The sequence below is a fragment of the Malurus melanocephalus genome, unplaced genomic scaffold, assembly GCF_030028575.1.
Source record: "Malurus melanocephalus ecotype Western Australia unplaced genomic scaffold, MMel_1.1 scaffold_241, whole genome shotgun sequence".
NCBI classification, from domain to species: domain Eukaryota; kingdom Metazoa; phylum Chordata; class Aves; order Passeriformes; family Maluridae; genus Malurus; species Malurus melanocephalus.
Window position 1 is genome coordinate 904834 of NW_026623473.1, and position 24188 is coordinate 929021.

The window sequence follows — 24188 nt, forward strand, 5'->3', positions numbered from 1 at the left end:
ATGCTAATGAAGCCGCTGCGGGGAGGCCGCGTTTGAAATTGTAAACCGGCTCCCCCTCTGCTCGCTCCTTCCTCTGATCTGCGCTGACGGCGGGGAGGGGGCTCCGGGCGCGCCCCCCGCCCCTCCGCGCAGCCGGGCACTGCCGGGCGCGCACACGCGCGGAGGGGAGCGGAGCCGAGCRCAGCGGAGCGGGCGGGGTATTACGTGGACAGGTGCAAGGAGAGGCAGGGGAGAAGAAGGAGAAAGGGCGTTACCCGAGGGTTAGACCTGCCCAGACACACATGAAAGAAAAAAAACAAAGATCTGACAGTTTTACTCCCTGTTTCTAARACGCTAATAAAATGTACATGCATTACGCTTCCCTTTTATCGCTCCAACTACAAGGAGGGGGATTTCTAAAGAAATTGGCATAGTCAGGGAGGTGCTTTCCCCTCTGAAAATTCTCCCTCGCATTTAATTTATCATTAATGTGACACAAAACTGATCTATAGTATTTGTGTATTGACAGGAGGTCTTAAAAACATAAATGGGCAGCCCTGTGGWTTAGGATAAATATTTTCAAAACTTGCAGAGAAGAATAAAGTGGAAGATGGAAAAATCCATCTTCTTTGGAGTTTTTCATTGGGCCCATAGCCAAGGTCTGTGAGGATCATAAATTAGCAATATCGTCTACTGAAAGATCCCTGTTTTATTTCTACAATGTTTAGACTCCGTTTGGGACTTCGTTGTCCTGTTCCAGATGAGCATATGCACTTTTTTATTCCCAGAGCAGAATGGTTCACACAAATATATTGGTGGAATACTTATTCAGTCATTACCAGCAATGGTAAAACAATGATACATTAAAACTAAGAGCTTGACTTTTGCCATCTTTCCTCGTTTTTCTGTAATGTCTAATGAATTTTAAGACTTAAATGACACGACAATCAGCATTTAAGATATATGATGCAGTTCTTTGCCAATGTTAAAACATGGTATTAGAGTACAAAATGCAAAGATCTTTCATAGCTAATTCCTTTAAAAGTTCAAGAGAATCACTTGGTGGTTTAAGGTTTCATTTAAACAAAAAAGTTGCAGAGAATCATGAGAGATTAGCTCTCCCGTMTTGCTTCATGGTCTTTTCAGTCACAGTCTAAATCTGAGAGATCAAATGGATTTGACTGCTTACCTTTATTTGCTGTGGAGAGTATAGGGCTAATTAATTGGCAGGTGCTTTAAAGCAGGTAATGTGACACCTTTTCATCATTGCAGTCCTAAGTACTGCCCCTGTGTGCACCTGAATTATAAAAAGGCTGCTTTAAAGCAAGTGATTTACTGTGGAGGGATTTAAAACTGAAAAAATTAATGCTAAATACAATGATCAGATAAATCACCTCAGAGGGGAGCACAGGCGAACCTGCTCTGAAGGCAGTTACAGATAGATGTTATATTATTTTACCTTTCAGATAACAGGAGCCTGTCATGTGGTGGGATCCAAAAATCCACCATAATCGACATTTCAAAGCACATCTGTGTAAACATTATCACATCAGTGTAAAACATCAACCAATGAGCTTTCTCTTTGAAGCAAATCTACTTAATTGTAGTGCTAAATCAAAGAAATAGATCAAAGTTGAATAATCTATATGGCACCTATTTCTCAAATAGCCTGTTCACTGATTACTCAAATACACCAAAAACGTTTGAAACAAACATCAAGTATTTTATTGACATGATTAGCAGGTCAAGATTAAACTGCTCATCACAGCTGTGAAGTTGCAGGACAGGCACCAGGATGGTACAGTTAAATGGAGGAGATATATTATTCTGAGCCTAAATGCTCCCATTAAGATACTGGTCCTGGGTCCAAGCATTTTTCTCAAGTCCTACAAACAGTAGAGGGGTCTTCTGGTCAGATAGCATCACTGTCTCAGTAGAGAAGGGCTGGGATTATTTTGAAAAGAAAAAAAAATCTTCAGCCATCACACACTGGAAGACCCTTATGGCTAAACCTTTCCTGTTATATAATGGAAACATTTAAAGTAGAGTAGAACATATAACATCCACCTTTTCCGAGTGGAGTCTTTAATGTCTAGGAACTAAACCGGTTATGCTATTTTATAAAGTACCAGAAAAGAAACAAAAAGATAAGATTTTTTTTTGTGTGTGTTTGCACTAGTCATGTGACAGGAAAAGAGGGAAAGATAACGCTAAAGCCCTTTTTTTTTGCACCTTCTGAAACTATACCATGGGAAGTTAAATAATTTTGAAGAGTGTTTTTACAAAAGTACATAATTCAACTTARAGTATACAGTGCAATCTAATCAACTCTACATATACTTCCTAGAGACGGYACTTTTAATGTCATTAAACAAATATATATGTGGTCAAGTTTTTATTTCCATAGCAAGTAGTTAGAACTTCTATAGACAATATAATTACTGTATATTTCCTAAGAATAGCATATTGTCATAAGCAAAACCTAGTGGCTGCCAAGGGAGTGGAGAATGTAATGAACTGAAATCTTTCATAGATAGTCTGTATATATTTGTGGAGAAAGAGATAAATCCATATATCTATAAAACTCCTGTGAGCTATAAAACTTTATACCCTGCAACTTATTGCACCTTTGCTAATTTTAGAACTCTCTCACAACAGTTCTGTACCAGCCATAAGTTGTTAATGATAGAATAAAATATTGGTAGATGAAATGTATTCATTTTCCCTTAATACATGAAAAAGCAAACATTTGGTGGAACAAAAACCACTGRGTAGCGCATAGAGGGATTTGTCCAGCTGGAGATACCTGTGTATCATGGCCATTTCCAGATTCTTCCTACATTTGGAAAATAAAATAGGGTTATTTGCTTTCAGGAACGCGAGAAGAATGTGCACAAGTTCTGAGCCCTTCAAGCCTGAGTGAGAAAAGGTGTCTTTTTATGCAGAATTTACTAGAAAGAAAAGAACAGAACCTTTTCCAAGGTTCCATGTACAAATTARGCCTCAAACTGATGATATAAATCCTTTAAAATGCAATACATGAAGATTCAAAAAATATTCACAGCTTTCTCTTTTGAACAGATACAGTAGCAGCTATGTATGCATGTATATTGGATATTTATATTTAACTATTTAAGAACACTCAGATGAGGAAAAAGCAATGATGAAAATAATTATTTTCCTATGGGAAGGAAGTTCTGCATATCTTACACCTTTGTGCTTTATTTATTTGATTGAAGACAGAAATTCAAACTGCTTTTTAGGATTCATGATTTTATTGTTCCACRTTTTTGTGGACACATGTGAACAAACCCCTATATATGCAAAATGGGACGGAGCTCTTGCAATGAGCACACATTTACATGGCTGCATCCAATGAGAATAGACCACTTCCATATATCAATATTCAAATGCCTCATTTGGCAGCTTTTTTATTAGTCCTGTAAGTGAATCATTGGATTAAAACAACCTTGATTTATTTAAATTACATACTTTCTGAACCTCTGCATACAAGATGTTCAGGCAGCTGATGTTTTTTGACTTGTTGCACAAATAAATTTTGCTCTTATTCCTAAGCAAACACCTCACTACAGAAGTTCTGGCTAAAATACCTGGGTGCAAGTAATTGCAGATGTGAATTGGATTTTTGAAGTGAAATTTTAGCCTAAATGTGCTATTGAAAAATCAGTAAAATGTGGCTAACTGATTTCAGGGAAACAGTGTGAACAGGGAGATAGCTCATGGTTCATGACTACAGTTCAGGTGACTGATGAGCTCTTTAACAGGTTTACTTTGGGTCACCACATTGGCCAAAAGTAGTTTCTTTTCCAGTCAAACAAAAAATACAGTCTATTTCAAAAAGGTAATTGTATTGGTGAATGATGTCTCCTAATGAGGCAGCTAGAACTGAAAAGATCCAAGAGCCACATTCCACAAAATTTTCCAGACTCGGTGCTTAGTCATGTACTTGCAAGAAAAGTACTTGTGTTTCAGTCATGCTAGGGATCAGAAACTGTTATTGCTTTGACTCCTAAATACTAGCCTCCATATTGGCCTTTAGTCATTTAGTACAGAGATGTCGCTCAGATTTGCAGACAAGATTTTTGCCTGGGAGTCATACATAAAATGTATTTATATAAAAAGCAGTAGATATAAAAAAATGAAAATATTTTTTGACAGATGGGAATAATGAAGTCAAGGGAATTACTTGAGGAATGAATTGGCTTAAAGTATCCTAAAATATTTTAAAAAATGCAGTAAATCAATCATCCAGCCCAGATACCTGCCTTTCCAGCCATAGCTCTGAGGTAACTCAACCTTGGCCRTGCTTGCAGTTGCACGATCTGACAGACTGTCAGTTGACAAACATGGCCACACTTCCTCCTTGACACATATCATAACCACTGAAAYGTTTCTTAGGAACTGAGAATGCATGAGGATGTCTTAAAAGATACTAAAACAAGTTATCATATGGGTATTTTCTGAAATCTTGTTCAAAATAATATAAAAAGTCATTAGACATGGGGGGGAGGATAACTGGCTGAAACTTGGGAAAAATGTACTCATGCAAAGAAGAAAAAGACTGAGACTGTACCATTGCAAAAACATGCGATAAGGTGTGCTGTGTCTTAAATGCTTGTGTGCAGCTTATGAAGTTTCAAGGTGATGTAGGTGGTGATGCAGGTTGTACCATGGAAGAACACCCTAATTGAAATGCCTGAAATAGTGAGTTGTACTGCCCATCAGCACCAAGCAGGGAAAAAGAGACCATGCTCATCTTTCACAACTGGCCTTTAACTAGTTCTTGGTAATGCTAAGGAGGCTACCTGTCGCCAAGAACATTTACCAGAGGAGCGGCTGTTGATACGGCAAGGACAGATCGCTGCAGTACAATCTCCGGGGAGCAACGCCACGGAGTGAGCCGGTGAGGCTCTGGAGCACCACGCTGAGCACCCGCGGCACCCACTATGCGCAAAACTGCAGCGAGGCCCACGCACAGCTCTGCCCCGGGCGCGGCATTCCCAAGCATCACCCTTCCCAGGCATCACCCTTCCCAGGCATCACCCTTCCCAGGCACTTTGGCTTAAACTGCGCGCATCCAGGTCCGCGCCCGTTCGTCTCCTTTGGTCTGGCCACCTCGTACCGCCGCTAACTTGGCCGCGCCCCGCCGCTGGCTCAGCACGCCCCGCCGCCTGCTGCCGCCCGTCCCAGGAGCCGGGAGCCGTGCCCGCGGGCGGCCCGGCGGCGGCGCGGGGCGGGGACTGCAGGGCCCGCTCGGTTCTCCACCCCTTCTCCGCTTCTCGCGAGGCTTCTGCCGGCACCGGGGGCTCGGTGCGCCGGGCGCTGGGGCGGAGCGGSGCCATGGCCGCCCTGCGCTCCCTCCTGCGGTGGCGCCGCCGCCTGGGGCCCGCGCCCGGCGCTCCGCCGGCCCGGCGGCTGTGGGGCTGTGGCGGCGCGGCCGGGCCGCGGCGCTGGCGGCGGGAGCTGGGCTGGGCGGCGGCGGGGGCGGCTGTGGCCGGGTTCGCGGGGTACCGGCTGTCCGAGCGGCGGCGGGAGCCCTCCCGGGAGCCGGCAGCCGCCGAGCCTGGCGGGGCCCGGGCGCTGCTCCCCATCCCGGTGGCGGCCGCTGCCAAGGAGRCGCTGACGGTAGGTGTGCGCGCCCCTCGGCAGGGAACCGGCTCTGCCATGGGCGGCTCTCCGGGAGGGCGCTCCCCGGGCTGTGGCGCAGAGGTGACCCTGCGTGGGGCCAGCCCCGGGCCGGGAGGCGAGCAGGGCCCCGGTAGGAGCTGTCACCCATCGGGAGGGATGGGCTGTCACCCATCGGGAGGGATGGGCTGTCACCCATCGGGAGGGATGGGCTGTCACCCATCGGAGGGATGGGCTGTCACCCATCGGGAGGGATGGGCTGTCACCGGAGCGCGGCCGCAGGCACTGGCGCGCCTTGCCTGTGCCTCGCAGTGTTAACCCTGCGTTTCGCCTCTGGCGCTGTCCTAACCGAATCTTTCATTAAAAGAAAACGCTGGTTTGCAAATGGAGCAGCTCCTGGCAGTGCATACCCTGAGTTTACCTTTTTACTTAGGACAATTTTTTTTTTTAATATAAAAATTCCTGTAGAGTGAAAGGTTTACGCTGCACTTAGTAAGATGTGGCAGCATTATGACAACGGTTCCGTTGGACTAATTTCAGGGAAAACACTGGTTGAGTAACCATGGGTAACAAGAAACAGTTGATGTTAACCTGGAAAATTAAATTTCTTTCCTGTGATAGGGAGGAACTCCTGCACCCAGCATATGTAACATATGGTAATGATAGGCTTGGGATTYCTTTTTCATTAAAAAATGTTGAGAGCTGTGATTTGGCAATTTGTCAATGTGGCATCTGCTAAGAGTGGAAATCAGTGGTGCATGCTTTTACTATACCAAGTTTATTTYATGCTGTCTTTGAGAACAGGATTTACATTTTTGCAGTGGAGGCCTTGTGCCTAAGTATGGATGTTGTTAGCCCTTTTGCCCTGCATCGTTACCTGAAAGGCAGATTCTGTTGGCAGCATCCTTTATGAGGGGAAGTTAAATCTGGTATATTTGATTATTCGGAATCTTATGTCTGGAGTGTGTTACTGTGGCACAGAGGACTGAAGACAAACTGTTTCAGTTTTTCATAGTGTTTTGATTTGACAGAACTTTRCATTGCTTTACTTAACCAGTCTTCTCAGTTTTCTGTAAAGGGAAGTATTGCTGCTGCATTCTTTAAAAGTCAATGAGTTTACTGGGATGTATGATTATGAATTTTCACATACATCACTATAAAAGCATAAAGTTTGAAAATTAAGAACTAGGGTTATATTTTACTTAATGTAAAACTAAAAAAAAAAATTATAAAATGTAATACTTACGTATACTTCTTTTTTGGAAATGAAGACTGTCCTGAAGCCGAATGCCATGCTCCTGTGTGGAAAAGGGATCTAATTAATTTTCACTACAGACCTCTAAAGCATCTCCAGAGATGGAAAAAGGATGCAAATATTGCGTTCAAATTGCATTGGAAGTTATTAATGGTATTCTGCAATGGCATTGTATTGTAACATCCTTTGTTTGAAGGCTGAATTAGTGTTGCCTAAGTGACAGTGAACTTTTAAATTCCTAATTTTTAGGGCTGAGCTTTTAACTTCAATAGAGTGTAACAGTTTAAAAGGTCTGATAACTTTGCATGTAGAAAATTCTCTCATGAAAAGTCATAAATGTGTCAGTGTTACTATGATCAAGGTTGGAGCTCTTGGATGTGCTGAGGTTAGAGTAATGGTGGGAGAATGATAATCTGYGGCTTCTGTATAGATGAGTTTGATGGAAGTTTGGTGCATGATTTGCTGGGAGATATTTATTTCGTTTTATTAGATATTGACCAACAAAGAATGATGAGGCTCAAGTATTTTGGGATCCTCTSCAGCTGCTTTTGGGTGTTTATTCGTGATGCACAAAGTCTGGTCCTGTTTTCTGGGGTCTTCCAGGTTTATCCTTACTCCAGTTTCCTACTTCCCTAGTTCCACATTTTCTTTCCATTCTCTRCTGTTTTTCATTTCACCAAAGCAAATAATGCAATGATTGTTCTTTTTCCTTCCTCCATCCAATCCACACTTTTCTACTTCATCCTAATATTTCCATTTGCATGCTTCTTCCTTAATCTTTCCTCTAGCAGCATGCTTTCCCCAARTGCTATTTGCTTAGATCCATGGAAGCAAGAAGTGGTGTCTCTGCTGTCAGTGTCTTGGTATAGAGACCTACAGCACCTGGTAGAAGCAGTTACACTGAATGTGTCTTGCCMTGGGGGACAGAATAACCACTAAAAATGACCCCAATACTGGCAGTAAAGGGACCAGCCCTTGCAAAACCTGTAATCCTTTCCTTTAAAACTTAGACAGCTGTAATACGTGGACTTGTATAAACATAGACTTGACAGAGGGTCTTAAAAGTTTTGTAAATGTTGGGGGGGAATCTCTCTGTTCCCATCACTTTTGTATTAAAAAAAATCCATTTTGAGACATTAATTGACAATAGATAATTTCATTTTTAAAGGTTAATACATAGCAAGTTTATAACTGAAAATGGTATCACAGTGCAAAGTTTTTAGATATTCAGAGAGTTCAGGAGTRTTCAGGGTAGCTGTGGTTGTCTCACCTACAGCATTATGGTTAATCTTGGCCACCAGGCACCACATGGTACCACACAGCCACTCCCTCATCTTCTGGCAGTGGGATGGGAAAGAGTCTTGGAAGTGTAAAAAGCAAAGGAAAATAAGCCATGCCAATAAAGCAGAACAAGGAGCTGGTWCACTGCTTCCTGTGGACAAGCAGGTGCTGAGCCATCCCCAGGCAAACAGAGGATTGCATATAACAGTGACATGGGAAGACAAATGAAATAAATGTGTGTGTCCATTTTCTCTTTCTTCCCCAATGTTTTTATAACAGAGCACAATTATCACATGGTATGGAATCTTTCTTTGGTAAGTTGGGGTCAGCTGTCCCAGCTGTGTCCCCTTCCAGCTTCTTGTGCACCTCCAGACAACTTGTCCCAACTTGCTGGTGGGACAATGTGAGAAGCAGGATGAACCATGACACTGTGCCAGCACTGCTCAACAATAGCTGAGACATCTCTGTGTTATCAACATTGTTGTGGCCATAAATCCAAAATGTAGCACCRTACCAACTACTGTGAAGAAAGTTAACTATTGCAGCCAAAATCGGTATGGTATCTAGTACTGAACTCCAAAAGTCTTTCTTACTTCTTCAGAGGAATTTTTGTAGAAATATAATAAAGGAAGTGGTCTTCTTGTTTCATCCAGGCAGCTCCAGTGAACAATAGAATAGTTTTCTGATACCCTCCAAACACTAAGAAACAGGGGTTAACCTAGTTTACATTTTGCCTATCAGGAAACAACTTCTTCTCTGGCAGGTCACCTGGTAATGTTCATATGGCCTGTGAAAGTATTTTGAGAGTTGGTCCCAATTAGTATCCCTACAGCTGACTTTTCTTCACATTCTGTCACTGAATTGCAATAATGCTTGGCAGTAGTGACAGAATATTTAAGTATGTAAAATTATCATATAYGTCTTGATAGTAGGATTTATGAACCAGGAAATTTTAGCAGGGATTTTAGATTCCAGAACTAATGGTGGTGATTACACAGATGCCGGTGGGACACCTTTTAGACCAGTTCAGAGATGAGGCGCATAATCTGAGTGTAACTGAAAAAAATGTGTTTGAGGTTTGTAGAAAAACAATGTGTCAAAATGGTCTGCAGATCTGTCTGCATGTTCTAAGAAATTGTTACAGTGTGAAAATGGATGAGCAACAGATTTGTAATTTTATGTACAGATGAGTAAGAAAATGCTGTTTGCTAAAAGTCAAGTAAGCTCTGAAATGTATCACYGCATGGGGTCTGTGGTGTGGCAGACTGTTTGATCAGACATAGATCATATGATCAGTGCAAAAGTATACTTGCTTGACCAAGTATAACATTTGAGGTGTTCTGGTGAAGAACAGATTTGCTGCAGAAGCAGAATGAAGCTAAGTTTCCCTACAGGATTGCCTTTTCCCAGATGCTTTSTGAGAATAACTCTGGACCCGGGACTTTAAATGTGATTACTTGGGGTGAAATCTTGGACTAATGAACAGCAGTTTTAATTCCAGGGGTGCTGYCACAAAACATTTCAGAACCAAAGTAAGATTCTGCACTCAGAGTTGCAGGTTTTGTGTCTGAAGGTTTTGGTGAAGACTGGGAGAGCTCTGTTAGCAGACAGCTCCTTTAAAGTCTAGGAGATAATTATGCAGAGCCAGAATCTCTTAGAAAGAACTGTTGTTTTGACAGAGTGACAGGAGCTCCTCAGAGGAGTTAATATTTATCTTCTAGTTCCATACTTCCAGAAGTTCAGTGTCATTAGTAAAACTTACTAAAATGGTCTTGGAAGTACCGATGATGCCTCTTCATACTCCTTAGAGATCTTCTATGTAATTGCATTGTCATTATATAAAGCTATTGAACTCCAGGCCTCTATTTTTTGGGATATTCTTTGAGAATCACTTCCTTCAGAGATGATTTAGGAATTTGAAGAGGGGCAGGGAGAGACAGACACAGAATATGTACTTTATCACATTTCTTGAAGGCACATTCATTTCCAGGGGAAGGAAGCTACATACCTCGGGTGTTTCCAAAGGGTTTTTTCTCTAGTACCTCAGCAGTACTGTCAAACTCCCGCTTTGTGGAAATACTCAAACGGACGAGTGTATTTCTAGCAGCACATTTTTAAGTGCATTACATCATGTATTTCCATCTCTGTGAAATGAAAACAAGACTTTACGTCCAAAAAGTAAGGCAAACTTCCTAGGGCGGAGACTGCTGCCTGCTCAAAGAGGATTCTGTTCCAAAAGATGCATAAGCATCACTTTCCCAAAAGCCACTTGTAGCAAATGCTATTTCATAGGTTTTGTGCATTTCATGTCATAGGTCAATTGCCAAATGTAGGAGGATGGTTTCCTCTTCGGCTGATCACATGTGAATCTCCTTAYTGGCATCATCCTGAGGATACTCCTTGCCAGCAAGCTGTAGTGACAGCCATGGTGAAGGAGAGTTTACCTTTTGTCATTACTTCTGTGTTCCTCATAATGTTAAAAAAGGATGATGCTTATTTGGGATGAACAGATCCAGCTCCTAGTGTGTTTCAATGTTGCATGCAGTGAAGCATATGGACAATGAGTAGCTAGGTGTGTACACTGACTAAAACKTTTTGAAGAATCATTAGAGGTGCAGTGACTTCCCTGTGAAACTGATGCAAGAAGGACTGATGTGTTAGTTACATTGTTACCCCAAGGATTTCCTCTAACACAATTATATTTGAACATGGCCCTTTTTACAGCATTTTAAACACATTCCAGCTTCCTATGCTTGTAAATACTTAAATATAATGATGTCCTTATCTCAGTGAAGCAGGATCAACTAACAGAATTGTTGGCTGTACTACATCTAAGTAGTCTTCTAGAAATACAACTTCAGTAAGCATCAAAACAGTTTTGTCTGGTTTGGGATTTTCCCACACTGGGAACCTGACGGTTAACCTTTTGGCCACCCAGCATGAAAACAGAATTGTGCTACTTTTATCTACATGGGAGCATATTAAATAAGCCTGAAGTCAAATATAAACGAAGGAAGTTAAGAACAGCATTGCTTTGAAAACCTTTGTATTTTAATAATTTGCACAGATTTTCATTGATGGAAGACAGATTACTCTCCTAGCAAAAATTCAAAGAAAGTGATTCACTTGAAATAAATTAAAGATTAAACCACTGTAGCAAACATATTTTTGACTGCAAGCAAAATGTACCTTTAGTAGTAAATGTTGGCTTCTTTAGCTAAAATAGACTCTCCTTTATCTCATTTGGAAAAAGCAAGAGAACACTGATTTGACTTGGAACACAGYAAAGTTGTGAGATTTTATGTGATACTGCTGGAACTTTTTGCCTCACATGCACACACAGAATGTAAATTTTTAACTATTTATTCTGCAAAACATTTTGCATTATTTGTGGATGCTCTCAGAATCTGGGAATTGGAGTTTTATTCTGGGTTTTGATAATGGATTCTTGTAGATTACTTCTGCAGAGCTTTATRAGCTTGTAGGCATCAAATTTTTAATTTCCAAAAATCCTGTATCTGGCATTTAAGCTTATCTGTATGGGAAAACCAGATATTTTGTCACAGAACAAAACTTATTAATTACTGACCTAATGTTATACAAGACTCACACTTGACAAAGACCATTTCTTTTGTGTTTTTTAATAAAAAGAGTGGTGAGGTACTGTTTTATCTTCAACRCTTTACTCCCAGTGAATTTGAGCCATATCATTGCCATTTATTGATATTTCTAGATAGTCGAGGTCATACCTACTGCAAAATTTTAGCTATTTTAATGTCATTGTGAGCTCGTGCCCTGTGTTAGGCCTTGCATGGCCTTATGATGATGCATAGGTTTCGCTGGAAGGCCATACAGGTGAATTCATGTTATACCAAATTCTGAAAGAAAATGTTTCTGAGGTAAGATAGCCAGTAAGATAGACATGAAACATGTGACCAGGAATGGAGATTAGGACGTGCTTCAAGGAGCTTCAAGGAGTACATGGAGACTTTTGATGAGAACACCAGACTCTCAGGGCATTTTGACTTGTCTCTGTTGATAGACATAGTACATGAAAGGTGAACCCGAATTGGAAGTGGGTTTTGAACACTGAATTTGCTTGACAAAGAGCCTAGATTTTCTTCACTCAAGATTTTACTGTGAATAGACAGAGAAAATACTGAGGGGTGTCCCTCTGAAGAGGTTCTTCAAGGAATGCTTTCAAAGTTGATTGACTTAAAAATGTCAGTTGTCTGTAATAACAACCTTCCTCTAAAGGACTGCTACTTTGTGACACATGAAGGTATTATTACAAGTAGGGCTTTGGGTGGCCCTCTTTAAATACAATTCTTACAGAAAAGAGTTTTTAATAATTATCTTAAGTCATTGAAACATGTTAGCAAGAAAGTGTTATCATCATCTTTTCATTTGTGTAATAAATTCAAAACTCTTAAGCCTTTTTCCCAGATATTTTAGTCCATTTGTAATATGTTTGTAGCATAGATTGACAATGACAGCACACATAATTGAAGAATGATACTGTCACTTCAATGAGGTACCCTGTCAAATTACTATTTGGTCTTCAATTTAATTTTTACGTAACTTGTTTCAATGAAAAATGTTACCCTCTGTTTCCTTTGCCTGGCTGTGGTTTGCCTATAAGTGTTGAATCTGTTTAATCCATTTTAGAAAGGGCTTTGATATATCCTCCATGGGATAATTAGGTATGTGTGTACGCAATTCTGGGAACAGCAGGAAAACAGGCCAAGATATTTTTTTCTCYTCAGCTGATTTAAACACCTGAAAAAGGTGTTGTGTTCTTTCTGCAGTCCTGCAAGAGTGTGGCACAGGAGAATGGGGTGAAACAGAGCAACAAGGTACCAAATTTAGAGGGAGGAAGGGCAGAAGGATGACAACCRTAAGTTATTTGATTACAAATTTTTTGAGAATAGGGAAAAGATTATATATTTATGAATTCTTATAAGCTTCAGTCTTACCTCCTTTTATTTGCTTCTTGAGTTGTGAAGCTGAAAGGATGGAAAGTTTGTCTGCCAACTAGATTCTTGGTTTCAGCTATGAACTTTCTTCCTCTAAATTTGTAATAACAAAGCAGGTCAGTGTACATGTGCAGGTAAACCAGGGATAAGCAGCTATGCCTAAAACTAAGGTAATACTGCTGTTGGGAGATTTGTGACTTTCTGTGTGAAGCAAATGGCCATTTTGTTTTTTAAAAGACAGAGAATTGTGACATGGTACAAGATCATAATAATTAGTAGGCGTGATTGCCAGGAGGATTAGTAAACAAGTGGCATAAGAAATCTGCCCTTGTTTGTTAAAGGSATGTGCTTTCATGAAGGTTTTTGAAAACAGTTGGTAATCACAGAGGGATTTAGTCTGGATAAGCTCTTGAAATTTCAAATAGAAATTGAAATCCTAGTGAATCCTGTTCACTCCTTCACCAGCAGTACCTTCCCTGAAGGTTCTGTGTCTTGTTCATGGGATCAGAGAATGTTTTGGTTTGGAAGGGACCTTAAAGATCATCTAGTTCCCAATGCCCAATGGGCAGRGACACCTTTCACTAGACCAGGTTGCTCAAGGCCCCATCCAACCTGGCCTGGAACGCTTCCAGGGCATCCACAGCTTCTCTGGGCAACCTGTGCCAGAGTCTGACCACCATTCTTTTCTTCATAGTAAATAATGTTTTCCTAGCATTTAGTTTTGCTCTAACCTCTTTCAGTTTAAAGCCATTCCCCCTTGTCCCATCTCTACATGCCCATGTAAAAAGTCCTCTCCCAGCTCTCTTGCAGGCCCCCTGTAGGTACTGAAATTTTCTCCAGGCTGAACAATTCCAAGTCTCTCAGCCTTTCCTCACTGGAGATGTGCCCTTTGTGTCCATTGCTACAGTTAGATTGCCCAAGACAGGCAAAAATATGAAATAAATCAATTGAGAGCAATTGGTGGTGTCACTAAGATTTTCATGTTTACCTCACTGCATTATCATTTGCMAACGTTGGGGAAAACAGATGCTTCRTTGTTATATGTTGAGATAATTTGTTAAATGAATGCCTGAAGGAGTGCAAGTTAAGGTAATACTTTAGAATGTCCTGATTTTAAATTAGAATATTTGTTAGTTCCCARTAATTACAGCTTTTTATACAAGAGAAAATGTTCTGTGTGTTACATAAATTATTAAGCATAACAGGAACAGTTAACAGAGCATAACAAAGCTCTGACAAGAAATGTGGCCCAAAAATAATATTATTCCCAAAGATGGTTTTGTCAGTTTGCTAATTGTGTGCCCGGAGTTTTCTGCAGCCAAACGTTGCTTTAATTTGGACATTTCATGTATGGACCAGTGATCAAATACATTTAAGTCCTGGGTACATTTATTTCAATTCAWGTTGGATCAGTAGCAGAAATAAGTTGTGATTCTTTCCGATAAAACCACCAAGTTAAAAATAAAATGGTGKTTTTAGTCCTTGGAATAAAATTATGCTTATGCTCACAGTTTTCCCTCATTTGAAGTAGATGGATCTTGCTGCTGGAACAGGTGGTATTTTCTTTTCCATAATCTGTAAGTTCCTGTGGCCTAGGTTTTGAAACAAGTAACTGTTTTTGTGGTGTAGATCCAGGCATCTATCTGGCTTAAAAATAACAACACCGAAAGAAAAGTTCTCAGTCAGACCAGTTCCCTTATCCAGTCTGACACATTGAAAAGTGAACATAAAGCACCAGAGCAAGGGCATGCAGGTATTGGGCCTTTAGGGACGTACTCCTCTTTATGGGGGCAGGCTGTATTTGTATCAAGTTGCAGTGATTTTGAGCCAGAGTATGAAAAGAATAGTAAGAAGGAAACTAGATTGAAAAATGAGGCAGAAATTAAGGCTTTGCRGACCTGAGTACTGACATGCGTCAATTTTAAGCATGTCTTTGAAATTCTGTGTTTGCAGTATGTTATTTTATACTTGTAGTAGCATAGAGTCCTTGAGATAATGTTGAAATATGTCTGASGATTGAGAAAATGCTTTTCTGAGTGTCTCAAGCAAAACATTAAGCAGTAGCACCTGAGACAGTGAAAATTTCTTGAGAGAGCAAGGAATCTCAACATGCTATCTGAATACTAACAGTGATCAAAAGTGAAATGATATTCAAGAGCCACACTATATAGAGATTTCCCTGATTGTGTRTGATTAATTATGACTGACTACAGTTGATTCTACATACAGTGTGTGTAATATGGCCTTGAAGCTGTTCCTTTTCTGAGAATTGACTTTGCAGAAATACTGCTTTTGTTACTCATGTTTGCAGCCTGAATGTATTCACAAGCACATTTGCAAYAGTGATAAAATAACATACATATCAAAAATCAGATTATTAAACTTCAAATACAGGGATAATCAGTTGTGTCACTGCAAGCTCTATCAAAACAACTGAGTTGTGTAATTCCCACATGAAGGCATAGCTTGAATGCCACTAGACTGCTGAAGGATCACTAAGACCAAAATATTCAAATAGGAGATAGGACAGAAATATTTTGGCTTGCATGTGTGTATGTTAGAAAAGAATTCAGCTTTCTTTTATCATTGTAAATTGACTTTGTAGGTCTGGCTGTTAGACTTTATTTTTTTTTCTCCCYGTATTTAATATGGGAATCATTTGAAAATTATAAAAAACGTGAAGCCCTGGTTTAGAGCTGCTTCTCAGGCAGAAGTGCAGGATGTCTGTAGAGCAGTCTACCAGAAATTAAATTATTGTATAAGCATTTCTCTTAATCTTACTTTGTACAAGTTYGTCTGTTGAAACAAAACATTTTCACACATGCATACATGAAGCAATGATTTCAAAAGTACTAGAGTTAGTTCAGAAAGAGAAATACAGTCAGTAGWCTTTTTTCCTTATTGAAGGCTGGCTAAATGTCCTAATAAGGTATTAAGACTCCTCTATAAAACAATATTTGGGGTTTTTTTTTCCAAATTGAAAGTGTTTGACCTCTTCTAGACACATTCATTTTTGATATTTCTATTCTACAAATCTAATTTAATCTTCTGGCTACAACTGAGTCATTCAAATTTTGTTGGGCTGTAGTAGTCTAACTAATGTTTCATTTTTTAAGGGCTTTTAAAAGCTGAAGAAAAATGAGCCCAGATCTTTGACTGCCCAATATAAATGTGTCTTTGCTTCTAATTGCTGAGATCTGTAGGCTATTCTTAGAAGGGTTTTGGAAAACCAATTTCTGTTTGTGCTTGAGGACGGTTATCTCCTAGTGGACAGCCACTCTAGGWATCTTCCAACTTATGTTTGGGTTTAGATGCTTCTCTGAGAAACAAAGTGCATTTTTCTGTTTTCTTAGTTGTTAAAAGAAAATGGTACTAGTTAGATTGTGTTCTTAGTTAGAATGACGAAGAATTTTAGGAATATTGTATGAAATGAAAGGAATAATAAGCAAGTTGGGATGTTTCATTGATAAGATGCTGCATTCCTACTTTAACGTAATGGAAAAGTTGCCTATATGATTGCTCTTTCTTCTGAGAAACAGTTTGGCTTTGGTTTTTTCATCTCTGAAAAAATGTTGAGGATACTTATATTTTCTTCAAAATAAAGATTCCACAGAAGAGCTTGCCTCATTATGGRCTATAAAGAGTTTGCACATATAGAAACATAGCATATTTTCTGTTATAGGTTTGGCAGTGTAACAGAATGATGTAATATTTACAGTTTTGTGCTACCAAGTTTACATATAAATCAGCTGGACAAGAAATACACCAGAAACTCCTGGCATAAAGTCTCCTGATATATGAACTTAATGTTACACTTTTGTAACTCTGAAATTGTAATTATGCTCTTCTCTTCTTCAGTTCCCCCAAATATGGGAGTTTCAGGTSTTATACAAAAATATTTGGATGTATTTGACTTTATGAATTATGTCCGTTACAGTTCCTTTATGGTGAATGTGGCAATTGTAAATTAAAACCTTTTTCATACCTTAAAATTGTGTCCTTCTGTCTTTGAAGGTTACAGAAAACAGATCAGACTTTGAAGATTTACACCTTTATGCAACCCCTCGGGAGCAACGGTTTCGTAGGTTTGCCAGTTTAGAATTTGAAGGACAGCTGTACATGACCCCATACGACTTCATTCAGGCTGTTACAAGTGATGAACCCAAACGTAAGCAGGAGTTTTATAATGCTAAAACTGCTAGGGAAAATATCTGTGGTGCATGTTATTTTCCCATTTGCTTTTGATTCCTACTTCTGTTTCTGATTGTAGTAAACATRTACTTGCATCTTCCAGAATTTTATTTTTGCTTGTGTCCAAATGCATACAATGAGTATCCTGATTGTTACTAGATTGTAAATATCTATATTAAAGGTCACAAACAGCTCAACGCTCATGAAAGCTGGCAAGGTAATTTGTGCCATTTGCATTTACACATTTTCTTTCTGAGAAGGCCTGTATTGCTGTAAAAGTCTTGCTTCCTCTTCTGTGTAGTTTCTCTGTAAGCAGGCAATATATGCATTCTCTAAAAGACTTAAGGTAACATATTATACAAAAATAAGTCATGGCTTTCTAAATAACATGCTTTCAGTTAGAGTTTCAGTCTCCCAGGGGATCAACTTTYTACACTTTGACATTGTCAATGTTAGTACTATGTGTTAATTAATAAAATTTAACTATCAGCTTTAGGTCACTTATGTTAAAATCTTTGCTTTAAGTATCAAAGAGTGACTAAATAGTAAGGTGATCCCTTTCTGCTCTAGTTTGATTTCCTGGCCCTCAGGGTTGCAGTGCATTGRTAGCAACGCACAACTTCTGGGGAGYGTGAATATCTTTGCTCAGGTGTGACAAGTATAATCACTCACCTTAGGTTTTCCTTTCTTAAGTCTACACCACAGAGCTAGTATAGAGAACAGTCAAAAGCAGTGCTAAAACAGTCAGRAAGCTTAAAGTTCTGTGCAGATGCWGGATTTTTTTCCCCTWTGTTCTCTTAACAGTAATGAAACAAGAGGAAAGAATTCAGCCATGGCACATCAGTGATCAAAACTTTTGAATAAAGATATAATCTCGTTGTAACAATGAAGACAGAAGATAGAGCTTAGGTGGTGAAAACTTGCAAAACTTTGAAACTCTTACCAGAAAGCAAATCTTTTTTTTTTTCACTTTGCAGTTGAAAGAGAGGAAGAAGATTGCTTATCACACAAGTTAGTACAAATACACATCAGCTCTTTATATCTACTTCCTCTGCCCAGATCTTCAATTTTTCCCTCTTTTGTTACTGTGGAGTTGGGTTTCACTGTGTATGGTCATGAGGCATTTGTATTGTATATACTGGACATCATTAAAACACTTTGGTTTAACTCCATTTTAAGACAGTTTGATTGGCTAGACCTCATTATATGTATGATTTGCTATTAGAATTTTTCCATGCTAATGAAATTTCTGCTTCCTCCCCTCCCAAAGAAAGTATTCAGGTTTTAAAAACAAAACCAAACCAAAAAGCATTAAGCTCCCAAGGGTGTTCTGTTTATCTCATGGCAAAGGAGAAGAGATCTGGAGTTGAACACTCAGGCACCCTTCTGAGTTCAGTGTAGCAAACCTTGTTTCAATCAAAATCTTTTCTGTTCATCCAGTTTACCTCTGAGACCAAAAGCAAAACTAACATGGATATGTTTTAGGTTTCATACTATCAGAGAATACATGGCTGACATAATTATTTTAAAGAATTGTGAATAAGTAGAAGTGGATGACTTTGTTCTAGTGCAGGTCTTATTGTCTGGGCTGACAAATAGGAAGTAATAGCTGAAATAATGACCTACAGATTGCCACTTCCAGCTTCTCATCTCTAACTATGGTAGTTTTAACCTTTRTACTGCAGCATTGTCAAGTACCACTTTGTCTCCTGAGGCAAGTCAATTTTCTGTCTTGCTCTGTTGAAGGTGGTACATTTAAGGAAGATATTTTTCTAATAATGCATTCTAAATATTTTATTTTGTTTTGGGTCATTTTATAAATAACTTGAAAGTTGTTTATAATTGAGGCTATTCAGGCTGACATACTAGACCATCTGTATTTTGCATAATTTATAAAGCACATATAYCTGGATTTTTTATGAATGAAAACTAGAAAGGTCTTGACTTTTGCCAAAAAGCAAAAATGCTCTTTGAAGCATAATAATAGAAGCTCCTTATGACTGCTTTATAGAAAAGCTAATAATACTAGACCTGAGTGAGATTTGTGATGGAGTGAAAGCCTCTATTGTGATTGATTTACTTTGGAAATCAGGTAAACCCTACAAAAGTCAAGAGGGTGTTCACTTCCTTTTTTGATTAAACACTAATATGGTAAGAGTATATTTTCTTTTATAAAATGTAACTTTTCACTCCAGGTAGTTATTACAAAAATATAAAATAAATCCTACAATTAACTTTCATTTGGGAACATAGATGATTTTTAAGAGTCATTCTTGATACTTTTTTATAACTGAATATGGGTTGACATATTTAGAAAGCAAATTAAGAGAAGAGGAAATATATTTTGTTCCCCCTAGTGTTAACAATAGTAATTAGCCTATTACTGAGCTGTAAGAAATGTGTGTGTGTGTGTGTGTGTGTGTGTGTGTATATTTGTATATATATATATATACACACATATAAATCTTCACTGATTTGTCTGGGAAGAAAATACATATATAATGTATGAGACTGGGAATTTTTTCATTGGAAATTAGATGTAATTTTTATGGTAGGCATAAACATACATGAATTTATATGGCATATGAGATTGTTTTAGCAGATGTTATTTAGTATTTTGAGACAAGACTTCATTTGAATTTTAAAAATTAAACTGAAAAGCTCATGAAAATCTGTTAGCTCACATTACGATGTTGTTTGACATAACTCCACCATAGTTAGAGTGGGATTTGTCGACAGTCTTGGTACAAACCTTTATAAAGATGTAAAATTGTAATTTCAGTCAGWTTCTAACCATGTGAAAGGTCATACTGAGTAGTTTCTCTATTATTTTAATTATTTAATGGAGCATGGAGTTCATTATGAGAAAGGGATTTCTAGTAACACAGTGTGTTTTGCTGTATAAAAAGAACACTTTACTCACCAAAAAGTTTTGGATCTGCCACATAAAAGGCTACTTTCTGGATCTTTCTGAATTCTGATATTCACAGTGCTTTATCTTAATATTGAATCTGTGCAAATGTTTGTCTTGAGAGGGTRGTGATGAACCTCAAGTTCATGAATTTTTGGAATGGTTTTGGACAGGTCTTGTTCAATTTTAACTAACAAAGCATTGAGCCTGACAGTGGCTAGAAAAGGAAGCATGAATCTGAGTTAGTAGGAAGGGCTGAAGGGGTTTTAGCAGTTGGTGTAGTTTCAAGGGCTTTTTTTCTGTATTTGCTTTAAAACCTATGAGTAGTCCATGAAGCAAGGGTTGTAATTCAGGTCTCCTTACGATCTGCATTTTAGTACTACTGCTATTAAATAATCATTTCAGAATATTGATATCAGGGATTATCATGAATGCCTTTATTTTCTGTTAAATGTTTTAAGGATGTATTTTGGAGGTTGAAATGCCTTTTACCTCATTGAAGCAGAGTTGAATTAAAAACTATATGTCTGAATTGGTTCTTCAAAGTTAGGACTTTAGGTATGCATTAAGTTAATTCTTTTATTAGAAACATAAAGGGAGTTATACTCATGCAGTAAGGCAAATACTTCTTTATCCAGAAAACACAGCATAGATACAGTCCAGTTTTTATGACACCACATTGGCATATTTAAATTCTGTGCATTCATAACTTTTTTCTTTTTTGCAGATGCTAGAAAGTGGCGATCCCTTTCAAAGCAGGTGGGCAATAATTCCTGTGTTGTCTTATTACCATAAATTTTGTAGTTAATTTCATTCATGATGTGAAATTAGAGGCACAGGACAGTTTAATTCCTTTTAGTCACTTCACCGTCAGCTGATTCCAGAATCTCACATACTCTAGCAGTTGTGCCTGTTTTGTTGGATTTACTGACTTTCTCAAGTGTCTGTCAGTTTCTTCCTCAGTCCATATCTGACTGCATTTCTCAGTGTCTAGGTATAACAGCTGTATCCAAAACTGCCTGAAATACTTATGCCACTCTCCCATTCATTTAAAGTGCCTCTTAATGATTTTTTTACACTTCTATAATTGCAAAAGGAGTCTRTTTGTTTCCCTGTATTTTAAGTAAAGTACATTCATATTCATGGGTGAAGTCTGCTTTAGTTCAGGTGGAATGTTTTAAAAGAACAGTTGCTTGGATTTTGTGTGAAAACCTTACTGAAATCCAGGGGGACTTATCCTTGGCTTCAGTGAATATGAGAAGTGCTGGGTGAGTTATTTCAGCCACAACTACATTGCATGTCTCACTCCAGCTCAGCAAACACTTAGTATTCATGCAGATGAGTAATTCTTGCAATAATCGTGTGTGCAAAATTTATGCAGTGCTTGAGTACTTCCAAAATCATTGTGGTAACTGAAGTTAAATTAACTAGTAGATTTGCATGCAGTTCCTTGTCTTTTATATTGATATCCTAGAATTTAATCATAATCTATTAACTATTTCTTTAAATTCTGAAATACATRCTTTTACATTTTTTAAACCTTTTTTTTCAGGAACTGAATCAGATCCTTATGGAGACGCCACCAGTTTGGAAAGGATCATCCAAACTTTTCCGTAATCTTAATGAGAAAGGTGACTGAARAGAATTTATTTTCCTGAAACAAATTGCCACTCTATTAACCTTTCTGTGATGATGTACTTCAGAATCACATTTTCAAAAAACATGCTTGTTACTGCTTTCTACATTTTGCAGCACGGAAAAGTTCCATGTAGTCTCTACAGTGTTTTAATGATGCCGTCTTACAGCTGGCCTCTTTAAGTGATTGGGGGTTCAGAGTTTATTAAGCTGATGTTTGAATATTTCAGGTTCAGTTTGTTGCCATAAATGATCTCTGGACTATAGACAGAATATTCCAATAAAGACAAAATATCTCTTTTATTTCTTTTCAATAGGCTCAGTGATGTGATTAAAGACACTAGTAGTATCACTGTAAGCACTGTAAGCATTTTGTACACAACACAGAGAGTTTTAGAAATATTGCATACTCATTTAAACTCTGCAGATGAGGCCTTTGGCAGTTTTTAAAACTCATACTCTTGGTAAGTGAAGAGGCAAGAGTCAATCATGGTCTCCTCTGTTGTATTTTTTTCTTTCTCTATTGAAGCTCTATTGCTTCAAAACAAAAAAAAACTTAGGGAAGTTAAACAAGGATTGCTTTGCAGACATTTAAAAACTATTTATGATAAATAATCCACGTATTTCTTTGCTTTCATTCAGAATGTCAAAAGTCTGGTGGCGTGTTTGAAATATTTTTAAAAGCAGACAATAGTACTTGTTATAAAAGAAAGACATTTTATGGGTGTTTTAAATAAGCACACTAGCCAYAGAATTCCAATCAAACGTCTGCATATAAATGATTAATATAATTCAAATGCGGCTCAAATTTATTAAAGGAGTAAGTAGTATGAATCTACTCTCAGAGGAGGTACTCTAGTGCATGGAGGTGCTCACTTATTTCCTGAGTCTGCAGCCCTAACTCCAGAGGCAGAAATTGGCACATCTTTGCATTGTATTCCAATGTATTTCTTTGCTCTAGGCTATTTTCAATATAGTCAGAACAGCTGACTTTTGAAATATTAATTGCATAAAAATTCAGCCTCAGACCCTGTTAAATCAATACATTATCATTTTTAAAAAAATCTATCTAGATGTTGCTTTTTAAGTCTGTAATAAAATGTCTGCAACATGCGCAGTCTTGATTCAACAGTATCTTACTGAATCTTTCAACAGTATCTTACATTATCTTTCTGCCAGTGAAGTTCTGCTGAAGTTGATGGAATTAGGAGGACTCAAACTGACAAAATAAGATAGTAAAATTAGTCATAGACTAACAGTTSGATATCTTTTCAGTGTGTTTTATGAGAAAGTGAGTTCTATTGTCCAGTTTATAGATAATAAATGAGAAAATGCGATGGGTTTTACGACTGATAATGTAAACTAGTGAAACAAATGGAAATAAAATTCAGATCTCCTTAGTTATAGTTGTTATGTTTTTGTTTCTTACTCATTTTTGTTAAAACATTCCCATATGAAGCATGCCCACTGACCTTAAGTTTTCATTCTGTTTTACCCTTGACTGCCCTCCTTCTTTTCTTTCTGATCTTAGTGTAAGTTTTTCTTTCCCTTCAATSATCATTTCAGAGCCTCTCTCCCATAACACTCAGAGCAATCAACCAGAACTGTCTGCAACTACAATATGCCAGTACAAACAAAGGGAGAGAAGGCTTTCAAGGCCATTTATATTGCTCTCCTTATACCTGTGATGGMCTACTTGACAATTGCACTTTCTTCCTGTTTTACAAAGAAGATGCCATCAAAAATACAAAAATACATATTTACATTTATTGRCTGGCTATTAAAGAATGTTTTACATCACTGAGTGAGAGCCTTTGAGGTATCTGATTTCTTGATAGCTGCTTGTCCAAACAGATTCAAGCAGGCCTTTGAAAACTTCATTTCTTCAAGCTGCTGTAAAGAATTGAGCAGATAATSCATAGAGCATGTGTTACTTAAATGCATGTATTTAATCATTGCTAATCTTCAGTAATGTGTAAATTAAGGAAAAGAGTAGGTGGTATTAAAAAATTCTTAGTAACTTTCCTAACTAGATCTACTAGCAGTAATAAAATYCTGGTTCTGAAGACTTAAATTTGTTCTTGGATCAAAAAATGGGATATGAAGTGTAATGGAAGTACACATGAATGATACAATGTTTTGCATTTTAACTGTGCAAGTTTTTCAGTGCAAAAAAAWTCAATTGACTGTTTACATAGTTTGTCACATATTCAGGTAAGTCAGATTTTAAAAGATATTTAAACATCCAAAGATGTGACTGTTTTTGGAAAAACTTTTGCACCTGACTTGGACTGAAATCAAGGAGACAGCCAGC

At 38.3% G+C, this 24188-nt stretch overlaps 1 protein-coding gene across 1 annotated transcript in view; it reads left to right on the top strand.

Annotated features, from left to right (window-relative positions):
• Nucleotides 1–5340: 5340 nt before the first annotated feature.
• MICU3 (mitochondrial calcium uptake family member 3) overlaps nt 5341–24188 on the top strand; it is a 52512-nt gene continuing 33664 nt past the window's right edge. The window contains exons 1-4 of the mRNA XM_057375171.1: nt 5341–5625; nt 17152–17305; nt 20967–20998; nt 21792–21870. Of these exons, the coding sequence (XP_057231154.1) occupies nt 5341–5625; nt 17152–17305; nt 20967–20998; nt 21792–21870 (550 nt within the window). The remainder of the gene's footprint in view (nt 5626–17151; nt 17306–20966; nt 20999–21791; nt 21871–24188) is intronic.